The 26,865-nt window shown below is 50.8% G+C and overlaps 1 protein-coding gene across 5 annotated transcripts in view; it reads left to right on the forward strand.

Moving 5' to 3' along the window:
• CREB3L3 (cAMP responsive element binding protein 3 like 3) overlaps positions 1–26,865 on the forward strand; it is a 47,132-nt gene that overhangs the window by 4,977 nt on the left and 15,290 nt on the right. For 2 of the 5 annotated variants that reach the window (XM_016934682.4, XM_054673525.2), the window contains exons 2-3: positions 20,820–20,966; positions 25,325–25,453. In XM_016934682.4, the coding sequence (XP_016790171.1) occupies positions 20,913–20,966; positions 25,325–25,453 (183 nt within the window). In that variant the 5' untranslated portion in view covers positions 20,820–20,912. Of the gene's footprint in view, positions 1–18,865; positions 18,984–20,819; positions 20,967–23,948; positions 24,195–25,324; positions 25,454–26,865 lie in introns of those variants that run through there. The other 3 variants (XM_063801016.1, XM_524059.9, XM_009434386.5) reach the window with 3 other exon arrangements.

Genomic DNA, 26,865 nt, shown 5'->3' on the forward strand with positions numbered 1-26,865 from the left:
TGTCACCTCTTTCTGCTTTAGGACAATGTTTTGTTTTTGGTTTTGGTTTTGTTTTAGACAGGATTTTGCTTTATTGCACAGGCTGGAGTGTAGTGGTGTGATCTCAGCTCACTACAGCCTCCACTTTCTGGGCTCAAGCCATCCTCCCACCTCAGCCTCCAGATTAGCTGGGACTACAGGCTTGCACCGCCATGCCCAACTAACTTTTGTATTTTTTGTAGAGATGGGGGGGTCTCATCATGTTGCCCATGCTGGTCTCAAACTCCTAGGATCAAATGACCCCAGTGACTTGGCCTCCCAAAGTGCTGGGATTACCGGCGTCAGTCACTGTACCAGGTCCTGAGACAATATTTTTGAGATTCATTTATATTATTTCACGTAACGATAATTAGTTCAGTTTCCTTGCTAGATGATATCCCATTGTATGTACTGTGGGCATTGCCCTTGACATAGAATAGTAAATGAATCATCCTTCTGGCCGGGCGCGGTGGCTCACGCCTCTAATCCCAGCACTTTGGGAAGCCGAGGCGGGTGGATCACGAGGTCAGGAGATCAAGACCATCCTGGCTAACATGGTGAAACCCCGTCTCTACTAAAAATACAAACAAAATTAGCAGGGCGTGGGGGCGGTCGCCTGTAGTCCCAGCTACTTGGGAGGCTGAGGCAGGAGAATGCCGTGAACCCAGGAGGCGGAGCTTGCAGTGAGCCAAGATCGCACCACTGCACTCCAGCCTGGGTGATTGAGCAAGACGGTCTGTCTCAATAAGTAAGTAAATAAATAAATAAATAAATAAATAAATAAATAAATAAATTCTCCTTCTTTTTTTGGAGATGGTCTCACTCTGTTACCCAGGCTGGAGTGCAGTGGTGTAATCACTGCTCACTGCAGCCTCTACCTCCCGGGATCAGGTGATCCTCCTGCCTCAGCCTCCTGAGTAGCCGGGATGACAGGTACACACCACTATGCCCAGCTAATTTTTTATTTTTTGTAGAAATGGGCGAGGGGAGTCTCACCATCTTACCCAGGCTGGTCTCAAACCCATGGGCTCAAGCAATCCTCCTGCCTCAGCCTCCCAAAGTGCTGGGATTACAAGTGTGAGCCACCAAGCCCAGCCTGTTATGAACTGTTTTTTTTTTTTTTTTTTTTTTGAGACGGAGTCTTGCTCTGTCACCTGGGCTGGAGTGCAGTGGCGCAATCTCGGCTCACTGCAACCTCCGCCTCCTGGGTTCAAGCGATTCTCCTGCCTCAGCCTCCTGAGTAGCTGGGATTACAGGTGCGCGTGCCACCACCCCCGGCTAATTTTTGTATTTTTTGTAGAGATGGGGTTTCACTGTTTTGGTCAGGCTGGTCTCGAACCCTTGACCTCGTGACCTGCCTGCCTCAGCCTCCCAAAGTGCTGGGATTACAGGCGTGAGCCACTGTGCCGGGTCTGTTATGAATTTTTTGAGGCCAAAGAAGATGTTGGATGTATCTCCTTCTCTCCCACTTTACCTCCCCGGACATAATGGATGCTGGATACATATGTGTTACTTGAAGGAATGTCCTGGGTGTTCTTGTTCTCAAGGAGACAGCTTGCCTTATTACAAGGCAACCATTCGCAGCACTTATGATAAAACAGGAGCTTTAATTGCTGAGGTTACAGTGCAGCCTCACCCCCTCCACCCATTCTCTATCTTTACTACCAAGCATAGTTTGCCCTGTGACCTCTCTCTGTGATATATTTTCTACTTATCATTGCTTCCAATGACACTTTTTCTGAGTACATCTGTCTCTTGGTCCCAGAGACGTGGGTGTCTCCTAAATTGCTCCTCCCAGGAAATAAATTTGTAATAGCTTTCTTGATAGATTCAATCCAAGGTGACATTTATCTTGTAGAGGCATATGCTGGTGTTAATATCACATGTGTACATTGTTTCCAACTAGCAATGTCCTGTGAACTTTATCTCTGTCACCTGTGCAATGGATTAACTGACAGAACAGCGAACTGACCCCTTTGGAAAGCAATTTAACCCTATTGTGAGCGCGCTGTGACTCAGCAGTTGGGATCGTGGGCATGTGACTTAGAGAGACTCTTGCCTGTGTGCAAACAGGAGACTCACACAATAATGTTCTCAATGGCAAAAATTTGGAAAGTACACAGAGTCCATTGATGGGAGAATGGAAAAATACGTCCTAGTGCAGTCCCACAGAGAAATATGATACAGCAGAAAATTCCTAAGTGACAACAGCATAAAAGAATCTTAGTTAGTCTCAGCTACTTGGAAGGCTGAGGCTTGAGGATTATTTGAGCCCAGGGGTTCCAGGAAGACCTGGGCAACATAGTGAGACCCCCCTTCTCTAAAGAAAAGAAAAAGGCGGGCTGGGCGCGTTGGCTCACGCCTGTAATCCCAAGACTTTGGGAGGCTGAGATGGGCGGATCACCAGGTCGGGAGATTGAGACCATTCTGGCTAACACAGTGAAACCCCGTCTCTACTGAAAAAATAAAATAAAATAATAAAAAAATTAGTCGTGGGTGGTGGTGGGCGCCTGTAGTCCCAGCTACTCAGGAGGCTGAGGCAGGAGAATGGCATGAACCTGGGAGGCGGAGCTTGCAGTGAGCCAAGATCACGCCACTGCACTCCAGCCTGGGTGACAGAGCGAGACTCCGTCTCAAAAAAAAAAAAAAAAGAAAAGAAAGAAAAAGGCTGGATGTGGTAGCTCACGCCTCTAATTCTAGCACTTTGGGAGGGCGAGGCAGGCAGATTGCCTGAGGTCAAGAGTTCGTGACAAGCCTGGGCAACATGGTAAAACCCTGTCTCTACTAAAAATACAAAAATTAGCCAGGTGTGGTGATGCACATTTGCAGTCCCAGCTACTCAGAAGGCTGAGGCAGGAGAATTGCTTAAACGGGGGAGGCGGAGTTTGCAGTGAGCCAAGATAGCACCACTGCAGCCTGGGAGACATAGTGAGACTCAATTAAAAAAAAAACGAAAAAGAAAGGTTATAAAAGACTATAATGCCATTTTTATTTTTTAATTAATTTTTTTAAAGAGACAGAGTCTTGCTGTGTTGGCCAGTATAAGCTTGAACTCCTAGCCTCAAGCCATCCTCCCACCTGGACCTTCCAGAATGCTGGGATTACAGGCATGAGCCACCCCACCTGGCCTTATGACAACCTTTTTTTTTAAATTAATTTATTTATTTTTGAGATAGAGTCTTGCTCTTTTGCCCAGGCTGGAGTGCAGTGGTGCAATCTCGGCTCACTGCAACCTCCGCCTCCTGGGTTCAAGCGATTCTCCTGCCTCAGCCTCCTGAGTAGCTGGGATTACAGGCATGTGCCACCACACCCAGCTAATGTTTTTGTATTTTTAGTAGAGATGGGGTTTCACCATGTTGGCCAGACTGGTCTTGAACTCCTGGCCTCAAGTGATCTGCCCGCCTCGGCCTCCAAAAGGGCTGGGATTACAGGTGTAATCAAGTGAGCCACCGCGCCTGGCCTTATGACACCATTTTTATAAAATGAAAATGGCTCAGTGTTATTAGCCATTAGAGAAATGCAAATTAAAACCACCATGAGATACTTCCATAAGCCTATTAGAATGGCTAAAATAAAAATACTGACCAGGCATAGTAGCTCTTGCCTATAATCCCAACACTATGGTAGGCTGAGGCGGGAAGATGGCTTGAGGCCAGGAGTTCCAGACCAGCCTGGGCAACATAGTGAGATCCTTGTGTCTATGAAAAAAAAAAAAAAAACTTAGCTAGGTGCACACCTGTAGTCCCAGCTACTTGGGAGGCTGAGGTGGGAGGATCACTTAGGCCCAGGAATTCAAGGCTGCAATGAGCTATGATAGTGCCACTGCACTCCAGCCTGGGTGACAGAGCAAGACCCTGTCTCAAAAGGCAAAAGAGGCTGGGCGAGGTGGCTCATGCCTGTAATCCCAGCGCTTTGGGAGGCTGAGGTGGTGGATCACCTAAGGTCAGGAGTTCGAGACCAGCCTGGCCAACATGGTAAAATCCCATCTTTACTAAAAATACAAAAATTAGCCGGGTGTGGTGGCAAACGCCCGTAATCAGAGCTACTCGGGAGGCTGAGACAGGGAAATCTCTTGAACCCAGTAGGCAGAGGTTGCAGTGAGCCGAGATTGTGCCACTGCACCCCAGCCTGGACGACAAGAGCAAAACTCCGTCTCAAAAACAAAAACAAAATTTGGCTGGGCACAGTGGCTCGCACCTGTAATCCCAACATTTTGGGAGCACAAGTGGGCAGATCGCTTGAGCTCGGGAGTTGGGGACCAGCCTGGGCAACATGGCAAAACCCCGTCTCAGCTGGGAGCGGTGGTTCACGCCTGTAATCCCAGCAGTTTGGGAGGCCAAGGCGGGCGGATCACAAGGTCAGGAAATTAAGACCATTCTGGCTAACACGGTGAAACCCCGTCTCTACTAAAAATACAAAAAATTAGCCGGGCGTGGTGGCGGGCACCTGTAGTCCCAGCTACTTGGGAGGCTGAGGCAGGAGAATGGCATGAACCCAGGAGGTGGAGGTTGCAGTGAGCTGAGATCGCGCCACTACACTCCAGCCTGGGTGACAGAGTGAGACTCCATCTCAAAAAACAACAACAACAACAAAAACCCGTCTCTAGAAAAAAAAAAATTATCTGTGTGTGGTGGTGCACGCCTGTTGTCTCAGCTACTCAGGAGGCTGAGGCAGGAGGATCACTTAAGCCTGTGAGGTCAAGGCTGCAGAGAGCTATAATGACACCACTGTACTCCAGCCTGAGCAGGAGAGCAAAACCCTATCTCAAAAAGAAAAAACAAACAAACAAAAAACAGCAACGAAAAGATTAAGATGGCAAATTTTTTGATATACATGTATTTACCACAATTTTAAAAAGATTAGGGCTGGGCGCGGTGGCTCACGCCTGTAATTCTACCACTTTGGGAGGCCGAGGCGGGGGAATCACGAGGTTGGGAGTTCAAGACCAGCCTGGCCAATATGGTGAAACCCCATCTCTACTAAAAATACAAAAACTAGCCAGGCATGGTGGCTCATGCCTGTAGTTCCAGACACTCGAGAGGCTGAGGCAGGAGAATCGCTTGAACTCAGGAGGCGGAGGTTGCAGTCAGCCAAGATTGCGCCACTGCGCTCCAGCCTGGGCAGTAGAGATTCCGTCTCAAAAAAAAAAAAAAAGAAAGAAAAAAGAAAAGAAAGATTATACATAAATTATAGAAAAGGAAAAGTGCACCTTATAATGTTTGGGGATATGAACACATGATTAATTGAATTTCGTGAAGTCTGTGAGTTCCTGGAATGCCGGGAACTCATCCATCTTGGCATCCCTGGCTGCCAGCACCAAGCCTGGCACACGGGAGGTGTTTGGTGAGCACAGATGTGAGCAAGTGAATGTGGCTGCCTTGGGGACCTCGTGGCATGGTGGCAGTGTGCAACCTGCAGGGGTTTGGGGCAAACATACCTGGCTCAAAGCCTGGTGCCTTGGATCACTGGATGTTCTCATCCTATTCCAGTGAGTTCCTGATGAAACCTCTCTTGCTCTCAGCCTGTGGCGGAGCTCCCAGGGTAGTTCTAATCTGAAACTTTGGAAGAAACCAATCTGAGCTTTCTTCCAGAGCTGCAGCTGATTAACTTAACAACCTGGGGTGCGGTGTTCAAGGAGGAAAACAGGATGCTCTGAGAGAAGCTTAGCAGTGCTGTGCCAAAGCCAGCTCCTTCTGGTGGGCAAGAGCCGATTTGTTCAAGTTTTGGGAAATTTGGGAACTGCTGGTTAATAGCTACGATTTAAAATTAGGCCAGGCGCAGTGGCTCACGCCTGTAATCCCGGCGCTTTGGGAGGCTGAGGCAGGCAGATCACAAGGTCAGGAGTTTGAGACCAGCCTGGGCAACATGGTGAAATCCCGTCTCTACTAAAAATACAAAATTTAGCTAGGCGTGGTGGCAGGTGCCTGTAATCTCAGCTACTGGGAAGGCTGAGGCAGGAGAGTTCCTTGAACCCGAGAGGTGGAGGTTGCAGTGAGCCGAGATTGCACCACTGTACTCCAGCCTGGGACAGACCGGGACTCTGTCTCAAACAAACAAACAAGCAAAAATTAGGCCAGGAGCGGTGGCTCGCCCCTGTAATCCCAGCATTTTGGGAGGCCGAGGTGGGAGGATCATTTGAGGTTAGGAGTTTGAGACCAGCCTGGTCAACGTGGTGAAACCTCGTCTCTACTAAAAATAGAAAAATTAGCTGGGAGTGGTGTTGGGCACCTGTAACCCCAGCTACTTGGGAGGCTGAGACGGGAGAATGGTTTGAACCCGGGAGGCGGAGGTTACAGTGGGCTGAGATCGCGCCATTGCACTCCAGCCTGGGCAACAAGAGTGAAACTCTGTCTTAAAAAAAAAAAAAAAAGAATAAGGAAATATTTTCCAGTATTCAGAAATGATTATGTGATTAATCACAGAAGTCATCCACATTTTTGATGACCAAGTGAAGTTCTTTTGTTTTTTTTTTTTAAATTTGAGATGGAGTCTCGCTCTGTCTCTCAGGCTGGAGCGCAGTGGTGCCATCTCGGCTCACTGCAACTTCTGCCTCCCAGGTTCGAGTGATTCTCCCTGCCTCAGCCTCCCAAGTAGCTGGGATTACAGGCACCTGCCATCACAACTGGTTAATTTTTGTATTTTTTTTTAGTAGAGACGGGGTTTCACCATGTTGGCCAGGCTTGTCTCGAACTCCTGACCTCAGGTGATCTGCCCGCCTTGGCCTCCCAAAGTGCTGGGATGACAGGCATGAGCCACCACACCCAGCTGGTTTCTAGAGTTTCTTTCTTTTTTTTTTTTTTTTTGAGATGGAGTCTCACTCTGTCGCCAGGCTGGAGTGCAGTGGCGCAATCTCGGCTCACTGCAACCTCCGCCTCCTGGGTTCAAGTGATTCTCCTGCCTCAGCCTCCCGAGTAGCTGGGACTACAGGCACGTGCCACCACGCCTGGCTAATTTTTTGTATTTTTAGTAGAGACAGGGTTTCACCATGTTGGCCAGGATGGTCTTGATCTCTTGACCTTGTGATGCACCTGCCTCGGCCTCCTAAAGTGCTGGCATTACAGGAGTGAGCCACTGTGCCCAGCCTAGAGTTGTTTTATGACTTTGTGCCATGTCTTGGCCAATGGATGCTCATGATGACATTTATTTTATCGCTCTGCAGTCAAGGATTTGTGCAGATGAATGGGAACTGCAAGAGAACATGGGAAAATGAAAGGGGTTTAATTGCGGGAGGGAAGGAGAACACATAAAATGTATTTTTTCACTATCCCATGATTTATTTATTTATTATTATTATTATTATATTTTGAGATAGAGTCTCGCTCTGTTGCCCAGGCTGGAGTGCAGTGGCATGATCTCGGCTCATTGCAACCTCTGCCTCCTGGGTTCAAGCGATTCTCCTGCCTCAGCCTCCCGAGTAGCTGAGATTACAGGCATGTGCCACCAAACCCGGCTAATCTTTGTATTTTTAGTAGAGATGGGGTTTCGCCATGTTGGCCAGGCTGGTCTCAAACTCCTGACCTCAGGTGATCCGCCCACCTCCACCTCCCAAATTGCTAGGATTACAGGCATGAGCCACCGCGCCCGGCCTTACCAAGTTCTGATTGAAGTGAAATGCCTGGAAGAAAGATAAAGTTAAAATGAGGTTTTCACAACATGTTGAAATCGCTCTGATCAAAGTTCCAAACCCAAGGTTCTAGAAAGTGCAATGACTTTTTTTTTTATTTTAAACAGGGGCAATTAAAAATTTCCCAGGCTTAGCAAGATCAAATGGGTGTGTGCAGCGCTCTCTCTGACAAGCAATTTATGGAATTATTGATTTGTCAATGTGATCTCTGCACTTCCTGTGAGGAATTTGAGGTCCTGTTTGGAGAATTTGGTAAATAGGGAATCTTGCAGAAACATGGGGTCTTGAGAAACTCATTTCAACCCTCTGAGCCTCAGTTTCCACTTTTCTTTTTTTCTTTTCTTTTCTTTTTTTTTTTGAGATGGAGTCTCACTCTGTCACCCAGGCTGGAGTGCAGTGGCGCTATCTTGGCTCACTGCAAGCTCCGCCTCCCAGGTTCACGCCATTCTTCTGCCTCAGCCTCCCGAGTAGCTGGGACTACAGGCATCCGCCACCACACCCGGCTAATTTTTTGTGTTTTTAGCAGAGACGGGGTTTCACCGTGTTAACCAGGATGGTCTCGATCTCCTGACCTTGTGATCCGCCCACCTCGGCCTCCCAAAGTGTTGGGATTACAGGCATGAGCCACCGCACCCGGCCTCCACTTTTCTTTTTTTAGAAAGACAGGGTGTCTGTCACCCAAATTGGAGTGCAGTGGCATGATCATAGCTCACCACGGCCTCTAATTCCTGGGCTTAAGCGATCCTCTCACCTTAGCCTCCCAAGTAGCTGAGACCACAGGCATGTGCCACCATGCTCTGCTAATTTTTAAATTTTTTGTAGAGACAGGTTTCACTTTGTTTCCCAGGCTGATCTCAAACTCCTGGGCTCAAGCTATCTTCTCACCTTGGCCTCCTAAAGTGCTGAGGTTATAGGCGTGACCTATTATGCTGGCAATAAAATAATTTAAAGCAAATTTTTTAGAGACAGGATCTCACCTGGCACCCAGGCTGGAGTGAGGTGGCGCAGTCATAGCTCACCGCAGCTTCAAACTCCTTGGCTCTGGTGATCCTCCCACCTCAAGCCCCTGAGTAGCCTGGACTATGGGCACTTCCCACCATGCCTGGCTAATTTTTAAATTTTTTGTAGAGACAGGGACTCGTTATGTTGCCTAGGCTGATCTTGAACTCCTGTGCTCAAGCAATCCTCTCACCTCAGCCCCTCAAAGTACTGGGATTACAGGCGGAAGCCACCATGCCCCAGCCATAAAATCAGTTTTTAACTCAGGCTGTACAACAATAGGCAGTGAGCTGTGGGCTCTAATTTGCCCACCGCAATACAGGCTGTGATTATATTGGGCAGTATTTGGGACATGAAACATGGTCATGTTTGTTTGTTTTGTTTTGTTTTGCTTTTGGCCGTGTTCTTTTTTTGTTTTGTTTTGTTTTGTTTTCTGAGAGAGTCTCGTTCTGTCACCCAGACTGGAGTGCAGTGGCGAGATCACGGCTCACTGCAAGCTCCGCCTCCTGGGTTCACACCATTCTCCTGCCTCAGCCTCCCAGGTAGCTGGGACTACAGGCACCTGCCACCACGCCTGGCTAATTTTTTTTTTTGTATTTTTAGTAGAGACGGGGTTTCACCGTGTTAGCCAGGATGGTTTCAATCTCCTGACCTCGTGATCCGCCCCCCTCGGCCTCCCAAAGTGCTGGAATTACAGGCGTGAGCCACCGCACCCGGCCAGCCATGTTCTTTATTATCAAACTACTGTGAGTCACTTTTCTTAAGGTTCGTTGATTTGACACATTTTTATTGAAACCCTACTAAGTGCCAGGCATTGGATGAGACAAAACCCCTGCCCTCACAGATTTTACAGTCTGGGGGAGAAATAGGCCACAGATAAGATGCCAGGAAAAGCCACAGAGATGAAAAAAGTGGGGAAGGAGCTTAGGTGCAGTGGTTCATGCCTGTAATCCCAGCACTTTGGGAGGCTGAGGTGGGAGGATCACTTGAGTCCAGGAGTTCCAGGCTAGCCAAGGCAACATAGTGAAACCGTGTCTAAAAATTAAAAATAAAGGCCGGGCATGATGGCTCACGCCTGTAATCCCAGCACTTTGGGAGGCCAAGGCAGGCGGATCACCTGAGTCAGAAGTTCGAGACCAGCCTGCCCAACATGGTGAAACCCAGTCTCTACTAAAAGTTACAAAAATTAGCCGGGCGTGGTGGCAGGTGCGTGTAATCTCAGCTACTCGGGAGGCTGAGGCAGGAAAATTGCTTGAACCCAGGAGGCGGAGGTTGCAGTGAGCCAAGATCGCACCACTGGACTCCTGCCTGGGCGACAAGAGTGAAACTCTGTCTCAAGAAAAAAGAAAACAGAAAAGGGAAGGAAGGGGATAGAACTGTGGAAGCAGAGAGTTGAGGAAAGGTTGGAGTTTTTGTTTTTGTTTTGTTTTTTTGAGACAATCTTACTCTGTCACCTAGGCTGGAGTGTAGTGGCTCGATCTCGGCTCACTGCAACCTCCACCTCCTGGGCTCAAGTGATTCTCCTGCCTCAGCCTCCCGAGTAGCTGGGACTACAGGTGTGCACCACCACGCCCAGCTAATTTTTGTATTTTTAGTAGAGACAAGGTTTCATCATGTTGCCAAGGCTGGTCTCGAACTCATGAGCTCAAGCAGTCTGCCCACCTCAGCCTCCTAAAGTGCTGGGATGGGAGGCGTGAGCCACTGTGCCTGGCCAAGGTTGCAATTTTAAGAAGTCTGTTGGGGTGAGTCTCATTGAAAAGGTGACATCTGGGCAGAGGTGGGAGTGTACCCCACAGATATCAGGGAAAGGTTTTGAGGCAGAGGGCACAGCCCATGCAAAGGCCCTGAGGCAGGAGCACGCTTGGTGTTGGGGGAGCAGTAAGGAGGCCTGTGTAGCTATAGCAGAGTGAGCAAGGGGGAGAGAAGGAGGAGGGGAAGATGGGGAGGGGGTAGGGGTAGAGGACAGGGCAGGTCATGCAGCACATTGTGGACCATAGGGAGGACTTGGGCATTGACCTCCAAGGAGGTGGGAGCCATAGAAGATTTCCGGCAGAGGAGGGACAGGCTCTGACTCCGGTGCTCACGGGCGCCCTCTGGTGTCTGCTGCAGGGAAGACAAGATTGCAGGGCGAGAATGGGAGCTGAGAAACCAGGGTGGAGGAGAGTGGGCTGGTCCAGGCCGGCTAAGGAGAGGCTGCGCCAGGTAGAAGGATGCATTTTGAACATGGAGCAGACAAGACTTTCCTGGTGTAGAGTTTTGCAGGTATGAGAGAAAAACTCAGGAATAAGAAATTTGGACCTGACCCCTCTGGAAGGATGGTGCTTCTGTTTGTAAAATGGGAACGACAGACCAGGCGCTATGGCTCACACCTGTAATCGCAGCACTTCGGGAGGCCGAGGTGGGCAGATCACCTGAGGTCAAGAGTTCGAGACCAGCCTAGCCAACATGGTGAAACCCCTTCTCTACTAAAAATAGAAAAAAAATAGGTGGGCGTGGTGGCGGACGCCTGTAATCCCAGCTACTCGGGAGGCAGAGGTGGGAGAATTGCTCGAACCTGGGAGGCGGAGTTGAGATGGCACCACTGAACTCCAGCCTGGGCAACAGATCGAGACTCCATCTCAAAAAAAAAAAAAAAAAAAAAAGAAAGAAAAAAAAAAGAAACTTTCCCCATGGCAGAAGAAAGACTGGGTGAGGTTAGGTAGTTCCGGCTGCAGTAGAGAATGTGAGTTTCTCATAAGATCCTCTAGAGGGAGCCAGGAGCTAGGACGCAGGTCCAGCCTCGTATCCGGAGTCCTCCTCGTATCCCCCATCCCCCAGCAGGATGGGCCTGGGTGGGAAACGTGGTGGGGTCAGCAGGGGTGGTCTTTGTCTTTGCAACAGGGAAGGCCCTGTCTACCCTTCCAGAGTTGGGGGCTTGGAGGAGAGGGGATGCCAAATTCGCACAGGGGTTGGCAAACTTTTTCCTAAAGAGCCATATAATAAATACACACACACTAAATAAATATATACACAGTTTAGGCGGGGTGCGGTGGCTCACGCCTGTAATCCCAGCACTTTGGGAGGCTGAGGCGGGGGGATCACTTGAGATCAGGAGTTCGAGACTAGCCTGGACAACATGGCAAAACCCAGTCTCTACTAAAAATACAAAAATTAGCCAGGCACGGTGGCGCGTGCACCTGTAGTCTCAGCTACTTACGAGGCTGAGGCAGGAGAATCGCTTGAACCCAGGAGGTGGAGGTTGCAGCGAGCTGAGATCGTGCCACTGCACTCCAGCCTGTGCGACAGAGAGAGACTCTGTCTCAAAACAAAACAAAACAAAACAAAAAAACACACACACGCACACACACACACAAACCACCCAGCTTAAACTGTCTCTGTTGCAAGTCCTGAAATCTGCTCTCGCAGTTTGCAAGAGGCCTTAGATAACCCATAAGCAACTGGGCATGGCTGTGTCCTAATACAATTTTATTTTTAGAGGCTGAAATGAGAATGTCACATAATTTTCTGTGAATGCTACCACTACCATGAAATAATTCTTTTTTTTTTCTTTTTTTTTTTTTTTTTTTGGAGACGGAGTCTCCCTCTGTCGCCCAGGCTGTATGTAGTGCAATGGTGCAATCTCGGCTCACTGCAACCTCCGCCTCCCGAGTTCAAGCGGTTCTCCTGCCTCAGCAAGACTCCATCTCAAAATTAAAAAATAAATAAACATATAAATAAAAGTTGCCTAATCTAGAACCTCCTACAGGCAACAGTAGCTGCCTGGAATTTAACAATGTTATTTATTTATTTATTTATTTTTTTGCTTCTGTTTCAGGCACCAGATACTACATTTCTTTTTAATTTACTCTAGCATTATAATGTTTCCTTTTACAAAAGTTGTTGAGAAGGAGTCTTGCTCTGTTGCCCAGGCAGGAGTGCAGTGGCGGGATCTCGGCTCACTGCGAGCTCCACCTCCTGGGTTCACACCATTCTCATACCTCAGTCTCCCGAGTAGCTGGGACTACAGGCGCCCGCCACCATGCCCGGCTAATTTTTTGTATATATATATTTTTTTTTAGTAAAGACAAGGTTTCACCGTGTTAGCCAGGATGGTCTTGATCTCCTGACTTTGTGATCCACCACCCACCTCCGCCTCCCGAAGTGCTGGCATTACAGGCATGAGCCACCACGCCCGGCCAACCTTCATTTTTTTTCAATAAATTTATTTGAAAAAGAAAACTTTGTAACAGGATAATAAATTGAAACCAATAATGGATACCCAAAATAGAAGGGAACTGTAAAAATACATGCAATGGCCGGGCTGGCGCAGTGGCTCACGTCTGTAATGCCAGCACTTTGGGAGGCTGAGGCAGGTGGATCAACACAGGTCAGGAGTTCAAGAGCAGCCTGGCCAACATGGTGAAACCCCATCTCTACTAAAAATAAGAAAAATTAGCTGGGCACGGTGGCGGGTGCCTGTAGTCCCAGCTACTCGGGAGGCTGAGGCAGGAGAATCACTTGAACCTGGGAGGTGGAGGTTGCAGTGAGCCGAGATCGCGCCACTGCACTCCAGCCTGGCTACAGGTGAGATTCTGTCTCAAAAAAACCAAACCAAAACAATAACAATAACAAATAAATAAATGCAATGTTTATTGTTCTTAAGATTATTATTATTTCTTTATTTATTTAATTTTTTTGAGACAGTCTGGCTCTGTCGCCCAGGCTGGAGTGCAGTGGTGTGGTCTCAGCTCACTGCAACCTGCACCTCCCAGGTTGGAGCAATTCTCCTGTCTCAGTCTCCTGAGTAGATGGGATTACAGGTGTGCACCACTGCGCCTGGCTAATTTTTGTATTTTTAGTAGAGACGGGGTTTTGCAATTTAGGCCAGGCTGGTCTTGAACTCCTAACCTCAGGAGATCCACCTGCCTTGGCCTCCCAAAGTGCTGGGATTACAGGTGTGAGCCACCACGCCTAGCCTGCCAGGGATTAAACATTAACATCAATATTTGAGCTGGCAGGGACTTTATATTGCCTTCACATCTATCCGCACATTTCATAGACCAAGAAACAGTCTGGGAGAGGAGAAGCAACTCTCTGGCATCACAAGTTTGCTGCTGAGCTAGGGATAGGACTCTCTTTCTCTCTCTTTTGAAACAGGGTCTTGCTCTGTCACCCAGGCTGGACTGCAGTGGTGCCATTATATACCACTGCAGCCTCAACCTCCTGGGCTCAAGCGATCCTCCTGCCTTGGCCTCCTGAGTAGCTGGGACCACAGGCATGCACCACCACACCTGGCTAATTTTTGTATTTTTTGTAAAGATGGGATCTTGCTGTGTTGCCCAGGCTGGTCTTGAATTCCTTGGCTCAAGTGATCCGCCCGCCTCAGCCCCCCAAGGTGCTGGCATTATAGGCATGAGCCACCGTGCCTGCACCCCACCCCAGATTTTTTAATTAGCTGAGCTAGGTGGCATATGCCTGTGGTCCCAGCTACTCGGGAGGCTGAGGTGGGAGGATCACTTGAGCCTGGAGTTTGAGGCTGCAGGGAGGCCTGGGTGACAGAGGGAGACCCTGGCTGAATAAATAAATAAATAGCCTTGCGCGGTGGCTCACGTCTGTAATCCCAGCACTTTGGGAGGCCGAGGTGGGCGGGTCACCTGAGGTCAGGAGTTCAAGACCAGCCTGGCCAACGTGGTGAAACCCCGTCTCTTCTAAAAATACAAAAATTATCCAGGCATGGTGGCTTATGCCTGTAGTCCCAGCTACTCAGGAGGCTAAAGCAGGAAAATCGCTTGAACCCAGGAGGCAGAGGTTGCAGTGAGCCAAAATCGTGCCACTGCACTCCAGCCCAGGCAACAAAGTGAGACCCTGTCTCAAAAAAAAAAAAAAAAAAAAATAGTGGGGTTACATGTTGGGAAATTTAGGTACAGAATCAGATACGCGCAGGAAGGTAGATAATGTGAAGTGAGACTCAGGGAGAAGGAAGCATGTATCGGCCAAGCAGAAAGACCTCAGAAGGAATGAACCCTTGGCCACATGTGGTGGTGAACGCCTGTAATCCCAGCTACTTGGGAGGCTGAGGCAGGAGAATCGCTTGAACCCGGGAGGTGGAAGTTGCAGTGAGTTGAGATGGCACCACTGCACTCCAGCCTGGGCAACAAGAGTGAAACTCCGTCTCATAAAAAAAGAGAAGGAATGAATCCTGCCTACACCTTGATCTTGCAGACTAGATAGGGAAGCCCAGGGATACTTCAGTTCTTGGGGCCTAGAAATGCTGTCCTCCTCAACCCTCAGGCCAGCCCCGGTAGGGTGGAGCGGAGGAGACACCCCCTGCCCCTGCCCTGTTTCCTCCTCCACCAACGGGAAGGATGCCAGTGGGGGCCTCCTGTGCCTCCTTTTCCAGGTGAGAGGGTCCGCTGTGACCCTTGGACCCACCAGCCATAAAGCAATCACCGGGAGGAGGTGGTGTCGAGACTGGGAGGTGCGGACTGGACTGAGGGGTGTGGATCAGGAGATGAGACGGGTTAGGTGCCGACTCTCGGTACCGTCCTGCAGACAACCTGTTCCCCTGAAACTGGTGGACTGACTTTCTTTTTTTCTTTCTTTCTTTTTTTTCTTTTTCTTTTTGAAACAGAGTCTCACTCTGTTGCCCAGGCTGGAGTGCAATGGCGTGATCTCAGCTCACTGCAACCCCTGCCTCCCGGTTCAAGCGATTCTCTTGCTTCAGCCTCCCAAGTAGCTGGGATTACAGGTGTGCGCCACCATGCCCAGCTAACTTTTTGTATTTTTAGTAGAGATGGGGTTTCACTATGTTGGCCAGTCTGGTCTCGAACTCCTGACCTCAGGTGATCTGCCTGCCTCGGCCTCCCAAAGTGCTGGGATTACAGGTGTGCGCCACCGCATCCAGCCTATTTACTTCTTATACAGGAATGGTTTCATTCAGCATCTTCCTCTCGTGGGTGGGGAGTGGGGAATGTCTCCTCAGTCTTGCTCCCTGTTGGATCCCAGCACCCGGCGCACAGCAGGTGCTCAATAAATAACAGTTACAGGAATGAATGAATGAATGAATTCTCAAGCACAGTGTCCTCCATTCTTTAAGAAGGGCAGAGCGAGTCCCCCAAACTCACAGGATTTGGAGGCCCTGGCTCCAGTGTCCTGTCTTCACCCACCCCTCTGAGAGCAGAGGCTGGAACTCCTGGGATCCACCCAGGACATCAGAGGAGAGTTGGATGCCTGGAGGGTCAGGTCCTAATCAGTGTCATCGCCCATGAGGCCAGCCAGAGTCCCCCTGTGGCCTCCCAGCCTCTGGCTGGCCCCTGGCACACCCACATCACAAGGGTTTTACTCACTGCCTGGCTGTATTACAAGGGAGGGAAGGGGAGGAGGGGGAGGAGAAGGAGGAGCGGGAGGAGGTAGGGAAGGGGAGAAGGGAGAGGAGAGGAAGGGGAGGAGGGCAAGAGGGAGGAGGAGGAAGGGAGGAGGGAGGGGGGAAGGGGAGGAGTGGGAGGAAGAGGAGAAGGAGAAGGAAGGGAGGAGGGAGAGGAGGAGGGAGAGGAGAAGGGGGAGAAGGGAGAGGTGGGGAGGAGGGGGAAGAGGGGGAGAAGGGGGAGGTGGGGAGGAGGGGGAAGAGGGGGAGAAGGGAGAGGTGGGGAGGAGGGGGAAGAGGGGGAGAAGGGAGAGGTGGGGAGGAGGGAGAGGAGAAGGGGGAGAAGGGAGAGGTGGGGAGGAGGGGGAAGAGGGGGAGAAGGGGGAGGTGGGGAAGAAGGAGGAGGAGGGTGAGAGAGAGGAGGAGGGAGAAGAGGAGGCTGAGGAGGAGGGAGAGGAGGGAGAGAAAAAGAAGGAGGGAGAGGAGTGGGGAAGGAGGGGAGGATGAGAGAGGATGGGGAGGGGAAGGAGAAGAGGGAAGGGAGCAGGGAGGAAGGGGAGGAAAGAGAGGGGGAAGGGGAGAGGGAGGAGGAGGGAAAAGGCCAAGGAGGAGGGAGCAGGGAGGAGGAGGAAGGCAAGAGGAACAGAATGGAGAGGGAGGAGGGAGAGGAGGAGTGGGAGCTGCTGCCCCCCTGGACCCACTCACTTTTTCCACCGGGAACTGGCCCACAAGGGAGGTGCTCAAGGACCCCAGGGCAAGTCCCCCCGACCCCGCATCTGTAGCAGGGGACCTGGGTATTGTCAGTTCTCCTGCCTGACTCATGCAATGGCCAAGTGAGTCACATCCCCTTATCAGCTCCTCTGTCCTCCTGTGCAGAATGGGGACTGTCCTTACGATCAGAGCTGTGCAGAGGCCAAAGGGCTAAGGCAACCGGGAAGGGACAGCGGGGCATCCGCTGGGCGTCACGGGACTGCAGTCAGATAGATTTCTTTTTTTTTTTTTTGAGACGGAGGCTTGCTCTGTCGCCAGGCTGGAGTGCAGTGGCAAAATCTCAGCTCACTGCAACCTCCACCTCCCGGGCTCAAGCCTCCTGAGTAGCTGGGATTACAGGCATGCACCACTGCACCCTGCTAATTTTGTATTTTTAGTAGAGATGGGGGTTTCACCATGTTGGCCAGGCTGGTCTCGAACTCCTGACCTCAGAGCATCCGTCTGTCTCGGCCTCCCAAAGTGCTGGGATTACAGGCATGAGCTCCTGTGCCCAGCTAATTTTTGTATTTTTAGTAGAGATGGGTTTTCACCATATTGGTCAGGTTGGTCTCAGACTCCTCACCTCAAGTGGATCGCCTCAGCCTCCCGAAGTGCTGGCATTACAAGCGTGAGCCACCGTGCCCAGCCCACGTAGACTTTTATTTATTCACTTATTTATAGTTTATCTCCACGTTCCTGAGGTATCCTCTTAAGTTTTCCAGCAGCTGTATTTTACAAGTTCAAGGCAAAATTAAATTTCACTTAAAAAATATATTTGTGGCCGGGCGCGGTGGCTCACGCCTGTAATGCCAGCACTTTGGGCGGCCGAGCTGGGAGGATCACGAGGTCAGGAGATCCAGACCATCCTGGCTAACACGGTGAAACCCCGTCTCTACTAAAAATACAAAAAATTAGCCGGGCATGGTAGCACGTGCCTGTAATCCCAGCTATTTGGGAAGCTGAAGCAGGAGAATTGCTTGAACCCGGGAGGCAGAGGTTGTAGTGAGCTGAGTTCGTGCCATTGCACTCCAGCCTGGGCGACAGAGCAAGACTCCATCTCAAAAAAAAAAAAAAAAAATTAAATAATGATGAACTCTTGCTCGTTTGATGACATTGTATTTTTTGCGCAATGGGAAACTCCTGTGGTTCCCGGGCCAGCACGCTGTTGTATGTTCTGCTGGGTGGGTTTATGAGAATTGACAACAGTGTGCAAACACATTGGGCAATGCAGGGCTTTATACAGGGACGTGTTCCATTGTCAAGCTTTTATTGACTTTACCACTTGGTTCAAAACATGGGAAGGGCCAGGTGTGGTGGCTCATGCCTGTAATCCCATCAGTTTGGGAGACCGAGGCAGGCAGATCCCCTCAGGTTGGGAGTTCAAGACCAACCTAATCAACATGGTGAAACCCGGTCTCTACTAAAAACACAAAATTAGCTGGGCGTGGTGGCGGGCGCCTGTAATCCCAGCTACTCAGGAGGCTGAGGCAGGAGAATTGCTTGAACCTGGGAGGCAGAGGTTGCAGTCAGCCGAGATCGCAGCCATTGTACTCCAGCCTGGGCAACAAGAGCGAAACTCAGTCTCAAAAAAAAAAAAGAGAGGGTTTGGCGTGGTGGCTCATGCCTGTAATCCCAGCACTTTGGGAGGCTGAGGTGGGAGGATCACTTGAGGCTAGGAGTTTGAGACCAACCTGGGCAACATGAAGAAACCTCATCTCCACAAAAAAATACAAAAATTAGCCAAGTGTGGTGGCACGCACCTGTAGCCTCAGCTACTTGGGAGGTTGAGGTGGGAGGATCACTTGAGCCTGGGAGGCAAAAGTTGTAGTGAGCCAAGATGGCGCCACTGCACTCCAGCCTGAGCAACAGAGTGAAACCTTGTATCAAAACAAACAAACAAACAAACAATGATGTGTTAGCAATAAAGTGACAGTCTACAGAGGGAACATGTACTTAAACACATTGCTGAAAATGACTGCAGGAATTTTACTTTAGATTCCAAGTTATTGTCCCTTTGAGATATGTAGTGGTGTTCAGTGGATAAACTGCTATGAGGTCAATGGCAGTGAAAAGTCCTTCTGTCCCCACAAGAGCTGCTTCTTCTTCTTCTTCTTTTTTTTTTTTTTTGACAGAATCTTTCTCTGTGGCCCAGGCTGGAATTTAGTGGCGTGATCTCGGCTCACTGCAACCTCTGCCTCCCAGGTTCGAGTGATTCTCCAGCCTCAGCCTCCTGAGTAGTTGGCATTACAGGCGAGTGCCACCACGCCCAGCTAATTCTTGTATTTTTTAGTAGTGACGGGGTTTCGCCATGTTGGGCAGGCTGGTCTCAAACTCCTGACCTCAGGTGATCCGCCCACCTCGGCCTCCCAGAGTGCTGGGATGACAGGCGTGAGCTACCATGCGGGCCAAGTGCTTATTCTTATCCTCCCTGTTAACAGATACCTGAAATCCCTTCACTGAGGTGTACAAAAGGCTTCTAAAGTTCATAATAATAAGTATTGTTATTTTTGAGAAAAAGTCTCGCCCTGTGGCCCAGGCTGGTGCAGTGGTGCAGTCACAGCTCATGGTAGCCTCAAACTCCCAGGCTCAAGCGATCCTCCTGCCTCAGCCTCCCAAGTAGCTGGGACTACAGGTGTGCACCACCATGCTTGGCTAATTTTTTTTTTTTTGAGACGGAGTCTTGCTCTGTCGCCCAGGCTGGAGTGCAGTGGCGCGATCTCAGCTCACTGCAAGCTCTGCCTCCTGGGTTCACGCCATTCTCCTGTCTCAGCCTCCCGAGTAGCTGGGACTACAGGTGCCCACCGCCATGCCCAGCTAATTTTTTGTATTTTTAGTAGAGACAGGGTTTCACCGTGTTAGCCAGGATGGTCTCGATCTCCTGACCTCGCGATCTGCCCGCCTTGGCCTCTCAAAGTGCTGAGATTACAGGTGTGAGCCACCATGCCCGGCCCTTTTCTTTTTGATACAGGGTCTTGCTCTGTCACCCAGGCTGGGGTGCAGTGGCATGATCTCAGCTCACTGCAGTCTCCACCTCCTGGGTTCAAGTGATCCTCCTGCCTCAGCCTCCCGAGTAGCTGGGATTACATGTGCCCGCCACCACATCTGGCTAATTTTTGTATTTTTAGTAGAGACGCGGTTTCACCATGTTGGCCATGCTGCCTGGCTAATTTTTAAAACTTTTTTGTAGATATGGGGTCTTGCTCTGTTGCCCAGGCTGATCAGGAACTCCAGGGCTTGAGCAATCTTCCCGCCTCAGCCTCCCAAAGGGCTTGGATTACAGGCATGAGCCACGGTGCCCGGCTCCAGCAGGTTTTGATAAGAGAAGGGGGAGTGATCTCTCTCGAGGGCACTAGAACTCCCAAGAGTGATAAACGGGGTGAGGAGAGGCAGAGAGGAGTCCAGAAGTCAAACTTCACCTACTTGATCCACCCACTGTGATGGCCCTGGAAAAAAGCCTCCACGGCAAATGCTGAATAAATATTATGACTGGGATCACTAAAGCCAAGCCAAGGCAAACAACCCCTCTAAAATCCAACACAGAGCAGTTAAAAGGAGATCAGAAAAATGTAGAGGTCAAGGGCGAGATAATTCTAGTAGCACCCAGACAGGGACAGGTACCGTTATCGGGGTCTCTTCTTGGGCCCCGTGGAGCTTGGGGACCCGGATCCTTCTATGGGGTGGGGCCATCCTGGGCACTGGAGGTTGCTGAGCAGTGTCCCTGGCCTCCACCCACCCCGCGCCAGGGCCACCCCCCCTTTGTTGTAACAACCACAGATGTCCTCAGACATCACCCAGTGTCCTCGGGGGGGTGTAAAATCACCCTGGGTGAGCTCCCCTGGGTTAGGGGATTCCATGGACCCCCAAGAGACTGTATCCCATGATGCTCTGCCCTGCTGAGGTCCCAGGAGGCTGCACACATTGAAATCCATGCCCTGAGTGGGGAAGGAGGGAGGAGGTGAATCCCAGGATCTGGGGTTCCCCTGGTTTATACCGTCTGCCCTGTTGGGAGTTTATTCTGGTGTCTGGTGTGAGCAGGGAACCCACTCAATTTTTTCCCAAATAATTAATGCAGTCTTTCTCCCCCAGATCCCGTGGCTGTGGGGCAGGATTGCTCTCTGGGGTGGGGCCATCCTGGGCACTGTAGGGTGCTGAACGGCATCTCTGGCCTTCACCCATTCTATGCCAGGAGCATCTCGCACTCGTGACAACCACAGATGTCCCAGACATTGCACAGTGAGTGTCCTGAGCTTCCGTCCGGAAGGTTGAGGCTGCAGTGAGTTTTTTTGTTTTTTTTTTTTTTTTTTGAGACGGAGTCTCGCTCTGTCACCCAGGTTGGAGAACAGTGGCACCGATCTTGGCTCACTGCAAGCTCCGCCTCCCAGGTTCACGCTATTCTCCTGCCTCAGCCTCCCGAGTAGCTGGGACTATAGGCGCCCGCCGCCACGCCCGGCTAATTTTTTTTTTTTTTGTATCTTTAATGGAGAGAGGGTTTCACCGTGTTAGCCAGGATGGTCTCGATCTCCTGACCTCGTGATCCGCCCACCTCAGCCTCCCAAAGTGCTGGGATTACAGGCATGAGCCACTGTGCCCGGCCTGCTGCAATGAGTTTTGATCACACCACTGCACTCCAGTCTGCCCTAGTGGAGGGCAAGTGCAGTAATGTGAGTTAGTGTTGGATAAAAGAACCATATCGTGCGTGGCATATGGTAGCCCCTTATTGAATTTTGATTTCATGAATACATATGAGTGATCCATTGAAAAATATAAACCAGGCCGGGCATGGTGGCTCATACCTGTAATCCCAGCACTTTGTGAGGCCGAGGCGGGTGGATCACTTGAATTCAGGAGTTCGAGACCAGCCTGGCCAACATGGTGAAACCCCATCTCCACCAAAAATACAAAAATTAGCTGGGTGCGGTGGTGGGAGCCTGTAATGCCAGCTACTCAGGAGGCTGAGGCAGGAGAATCGCCTGAACCTGGGAAGTGGAGATTGCAGTGAGCTGAGATTGTGCTACTGCACTCCAGCCTGGGCGACAGAGCCAGACTCTGTCTTGAGAAAGAAAGAGAGAAAGAGAGAAAGAAAGATAGAGAGAGAAAAGAGAAAGAAAGAGAGAGGAAAGAAGGAAGGAAGGAGGGAGGGAGGGAGGGAGAGAAGGAAGGAAGGAAGGAAGAAAAGGAAGGAAGGAAGGAAGAGGAAGGGAACCAGGATGTGAATTTTTTTAGAGCAAGGAGGGCACATAAATTACCCCTCTCAACCTAGCACATGGCACAGTGTCCAGCAAACAGAAAGCTTGATTTAGTCTCCTATTTGCTAAACTTCCAACAGTACCCTGCTGTTTAGCACAAACCAAATTCCTTGCCACAACACACAGGGCTTTGCACGACCTGCCCCGTCCCCTCCCTGCCTTCCCCTCCTCCCTGCCTTCCCCTCCTCCCTGTCTTCCTCTCCTCACTCTGCTCCAGCCACAGGGGTCTCATTGCTGTTCCTCCAATGCGCTAGGCACGGACCTGCCTCAGGGCCTTTGCACAAACTGTGCCTCTGCCTGGGACACCTTTCCCCAGACCTTCCCAGGGCCAGTTCCATCTCATCCTTCAGGACTGCACTGAACATGTCATTTTTTTTTTTTTTTTGAGACAGAGTCTCACTGTCACCCAGGTTGGAGTGCAGTGGTGTAATCTCAGCTCACTGCAACCTCCGCCTCCTGGGTTCAAGTGATTCTCCTGCTTCGGCCTCCCGAGTACTGGTATTGCAGGTATGTGCTACCACGCCCACCTAATTTTTATATTTTTAGTAGAGATGGGGTTTCACCATGTTGGCCAGGTTGGTCTCGAACTCTTGACCTCAGGTGATCCACCCACCTCGGCCTCCCAAAGTTCTGGCATTACAGATGTGAGCCACCACGCTTGGTCTAATATGTCATCTGCTAAAGGGGGACTTTGCCTGGGCACGGTGGCTCATGCCTGTAAACCCAGCACTTTGGGAGGCTGAAGCAGGTGGATCATTTGAGTCCAGGAGTTTGAGACCATACTGGCCAACACAGTAAGACCCCATCTCTCTAAAAAAAAAAAAACAAAATTAGCCAGGTGTGGTGGTGCACGCCTGCAGTCCTAGCTACTTGGGAGGCTGAGATGGGAGGATCACTTGAACCCAGGAGTTGGAGGCTGCAGTGAGCTATGATCCTGCCACTGCACTCCAGCCTGGGCAATAGAGTGAGACCCTGTCCTCCACCAACACCAAAAAAAAAACCAAAAAGACAAAACAGGGCTCCTCTCTCTTGGTAGGGGGGTGGAGGGGAGGTCAGAGACACCTCTCAGCCACCCGGGCTGATTCACAAATATCGAACATTCACTAAAATGTCAATACAGTGACCTAGAGCCAGAGGGGAAGAGGGAGGGTACAAGAGGAGAGTTCCAGGCAGAGGGGCCAGCAGGTGAGCAGGTGCAAAGGCCCTAAGCAGGAACCAGTTTGGCTCCATAAATATTTGTTGACTCAATGAACGATAGAAGATTCTAGAGAGAATTGATTGCACAGAATCACCCATGGGGACTCGGAGGCGGAGTCCAAGCTGGTTTCGGAGGGGGCTGGGGGCCGGAGGTTGGCAGGTGGGGTGAAGGATGGGAGCCGCTAGCTGCTGGCAGGAAAACTGGCTTCAGTGAAGATCTGGTCTGGTCCTCTTGGTTTGTTTCTGTCCAGGGAGTGGACAGGACCCATGTAAGGGCCCTGGGCTATCCCAGAACCCATCTGGGAATTCTGAAGAGAAAAAGTCCTGTAACTGGCCGGGTGCGGTGGCTCACGTCTGTAATCCCCGCACTTTGGGAGACTGAGGTGGGCCAACCACGAGGTCAGGAGTTCGAGACCAGCCTGGAAAACATGGTGAAACCTCGTCTCTACTAAAAATACAAAAGTTAGCCGGGCATGGTGATGGGGACCTGTAGTCCCAGCTACTCGGGAGGCTGAGGCAGGAGAATCACTTGAACCCAAGAGGCAGAGGTTGCAGTGAGCCGAAATGAGATGGTGCCACTGCACTCCAGCTTGGGCCACAGAGTGAGACTCCGTCTCAAAAAAGAAAGAAAAAAAGAAAAAGTCCTCGTAAGTAGGGCAGAGGTCACGGCAGAGTGGAGGTACCCCAGACTTCGACCTTTGCTCACTGAGGGCTGGAAAACCACAAAACACCCAGATAACGGTCTTCCCTCCCCTGCTCCTGCCTGCCCCAGTGTCACTGGCCCTCAACCCTGTCTCTCCACCCTGTCCACCAATCAGCACCTGGAGGTGGGCTGGGAGCTGCCTGTGACCGCTTCAGCATCTTTTGGGAGTGGTGACAGAGCCACAGAGGGCTGTGAGCTTGCCCAGCCCCAGGTAACGCTGGCGGTGGGTGGGCCTCCAGCTTGGAGCAGAGACCCCCCAGGCATCTGCAGACAGAGCTGGATGGACCCATGAATATGGATTTAGCTGCTGGAAAGGTGAGCCCTACTAGCTCCCCAGGGAGAGTGGGAGTCTAGGCTGGGAAAGCCTACCCAAGCTGCCAGAGCTGGAAGGACCCCATCTCCACCCCTATTGTACAGATGGGAAGACTGAGGCCCAGAGAAAGGATGCAATGAGCAAAACTGTGTGCCTTTGCCCCGGGGCTGCCCTTGTCTTTCTTCCAGGTCCCCCTGCCTCCTAGGAGCGGGCACTTGGGGAGGCTGTGAAGGCCTGAGAGGCAAGCGGCATCTCTAGCTAGGGCCTCTCTCCAGCACTTTTTATTTTATTTTATTTTATTTTTATTTTTATTTTTATTTTTTGAGATGGAGTCTCCCTCTGTCACCCAGGCTAGAGTGCAATGGCACGATCTCAGCTCACTGCAACTTCCACCTCCTGGGTTCAAGAGATCTTCCTGCCTCAGCCTCCCAAGTAGTTGGGATTACAGGTGTGCACCACCACGCCCGGCTAATTTTTGTACTTTTTCTAGAGACAGGGTTTCACCATGTTGGCTAGGCTGGTCTCAAACTCCTGACTTCAGGTGAGCTGCCCGCCTCGGCTTCCCAGAGTGCTGGGATTACAGATGTGAGCCACCGTGCCTGCCATACTTTTTTGTTTTTTGGAACAAGGTCTTGCTCTGTGACCCAGGGTGGAGTGCAGTGGGGTGGCCATAGCTCACTGCAGCCTCAACCTCCTGGGTTCAAGGGATCCTCCTGCCTCAGCCTCCCCAGTAGCTGGGATGACAAGTGTGTGCCACCGCAGCCAGATAATTTTTTAAAATTATTTTCAGTAGGGATAGGGGTCTCTATGTTGCGCAGGCTGGTCTTGAACTCCTGGGCTCAAGTGATCCTCCTGCCCCGGCCTCCCAAAGTGCTGAGATTACAGGCGTGAGCCACCACATCCAGCCTCTCCAGCACTTTAAGAGAAATTGGCTCTCACACTGTGGAATTCTCTCTATCAGCCTCAAAGTCCAGATTTGGAAAGGGAGTCTCAGCGAGGGGCAGCAGCTGGCCCAACCCGGAGGCAGAGCGGCAACTGAACTCTAGCCGGAAAGAGCCAGGGTTGTGTGCACATGGGAGGTGGAGAGGACAGGGGCTGTATGTGACCCTCACATCTGTTCCTCGCGCCCCAGATGGCTTCTGCTGCCTGCTCCATGGACCCCATCGACAGCTTTGAGCTCCTGGATCTCCTGTTTGACCGGCAGGACGGCATCCTGAGACACGTGGAGCTGGGCGAGGGCTGGGGCCACGTCAAGGACCAGGTGAGGAGTCCACTGCAGTTGCCCCAGGACCACAGAGCTCCAGGCGGGCCAACTGAGGCCCCACGAAGGTGCTAGACCCGCCAGAGCCCAGCCGGAGCTCTGCTCAGCTCTACGATGCACTAATGGGTCACGGTGCTTGATTTTAGCCAAGCACATCATTTAGCGGGTAGCATCAGCTCCTTCTTACAGGTGGGGAAATGGAGGCCCAGAGCAGGGTGGAAACTCATCCAAAGTCACACAGCAATTTGGAGTTAGGTTCAAACTCAAACTTGGGGCATCTCCCTGGCTAGGTTCGGTTCTCTTCTTCCTCTCCTTCCTTTCTCTCTTTCTTTCTTCTTTTTTTTTTTTTTTTTTGAAGGAGTCTCGCTCTGTTGCCCAGGCTGGAGTGCAGTGGTGCCATCTCGGCTCACTGCAACCTCTGCCTCCCGGGTTCAAGCGATTCTCTTGCCTCAGCCTCCCAAGTAGCTGGGATTACAGGCGCCCGCCACTGCACCTGGCTAATTTTTGTATTTTTAGTAGAGATGGGTTTCACTATCCTGGCCGGGCTGGTCTTGAACTCTTGACCTTGTGATCCACCCACCTCGGCCTCCCAAAGTGCTGAGATTACAGGCGTGTGCCACCACGCCCGGCTCACTTTCTTTTTTTTCTTTCTTTTCTCTCTCTTTTTCTCTTTCCTTCCTTCCTTCCTTCCTTTTTTCCTTCCTTTCTCCCTCTTTCTTTTACTCTCTTTCTTTTTTTTTTTTTTTTGAGATAGAGTTTCACTCTTGTCACCCAGGCTGGAGCGCAATGGCGCGATCTTGGCTCACTGCAACCTCCGCATCCCAGGTTCAAGTGATTCTCCTACCTCAACCTCCCGAGTAGCTGGGATTACAGGCATCCGCCACCACGCTCGGCTAATTTCTTGTGTTTTTAGTAGAGATGGGGTTTCACCATGTTGGCCAGGCTGGTCTTGAACTTCTGACCTCAGGTGATCCACCTGCCTCGGCCTCCCAAAGTGCTGGGATTACAGGCGTGAGCCACCACACCCGGCCCTTTTTTCTCTTTCTTTCTTTCTCTCTCTCTCTCGTTTTTTTTTTCTCTCTCTCGCTCTCTCTCTCTCCCTCTCTCTCTGTCTCTCTCTCTCTCCCCCTCCCTCCCTTCCTCCCTTCCTCTCTTCCTTCCTCTCTCTCTCTCTTTCTTTCTTAGACAGAGTTTCGCTCTTGTTTTGCCCAGGCTGGAGTGCAATGGTGTGATCTTGGCATACTGCAACCCCCACCTCCCAGGTTCAAGTGATTCTCCTGCCTCAGCTTCCCGAGTAGCTGAGATTACAGGCATGTGCCACCACGCCTGGCTAATTTTGTATTTTTAGTAGAGACGGGGTTTCTCCCTGTTGGTCAGGCTGGTCTCAAACTCCCGACCTCAGGTGATCTGCC

This window comes from Pan troglodytes, chromosome 20, assembly GCF_028858775.2.
Source record: "Pan troglodytes isolate AG18354 chromosome 20, NHGRI_mPanTro3-v2.0_pri, whole genome shotgun sequence".
NCBI lineage: Eukaryota > Metazoa > Chordata > Mammalia > Primates > Hominidae > Pan > Pan troglodytes.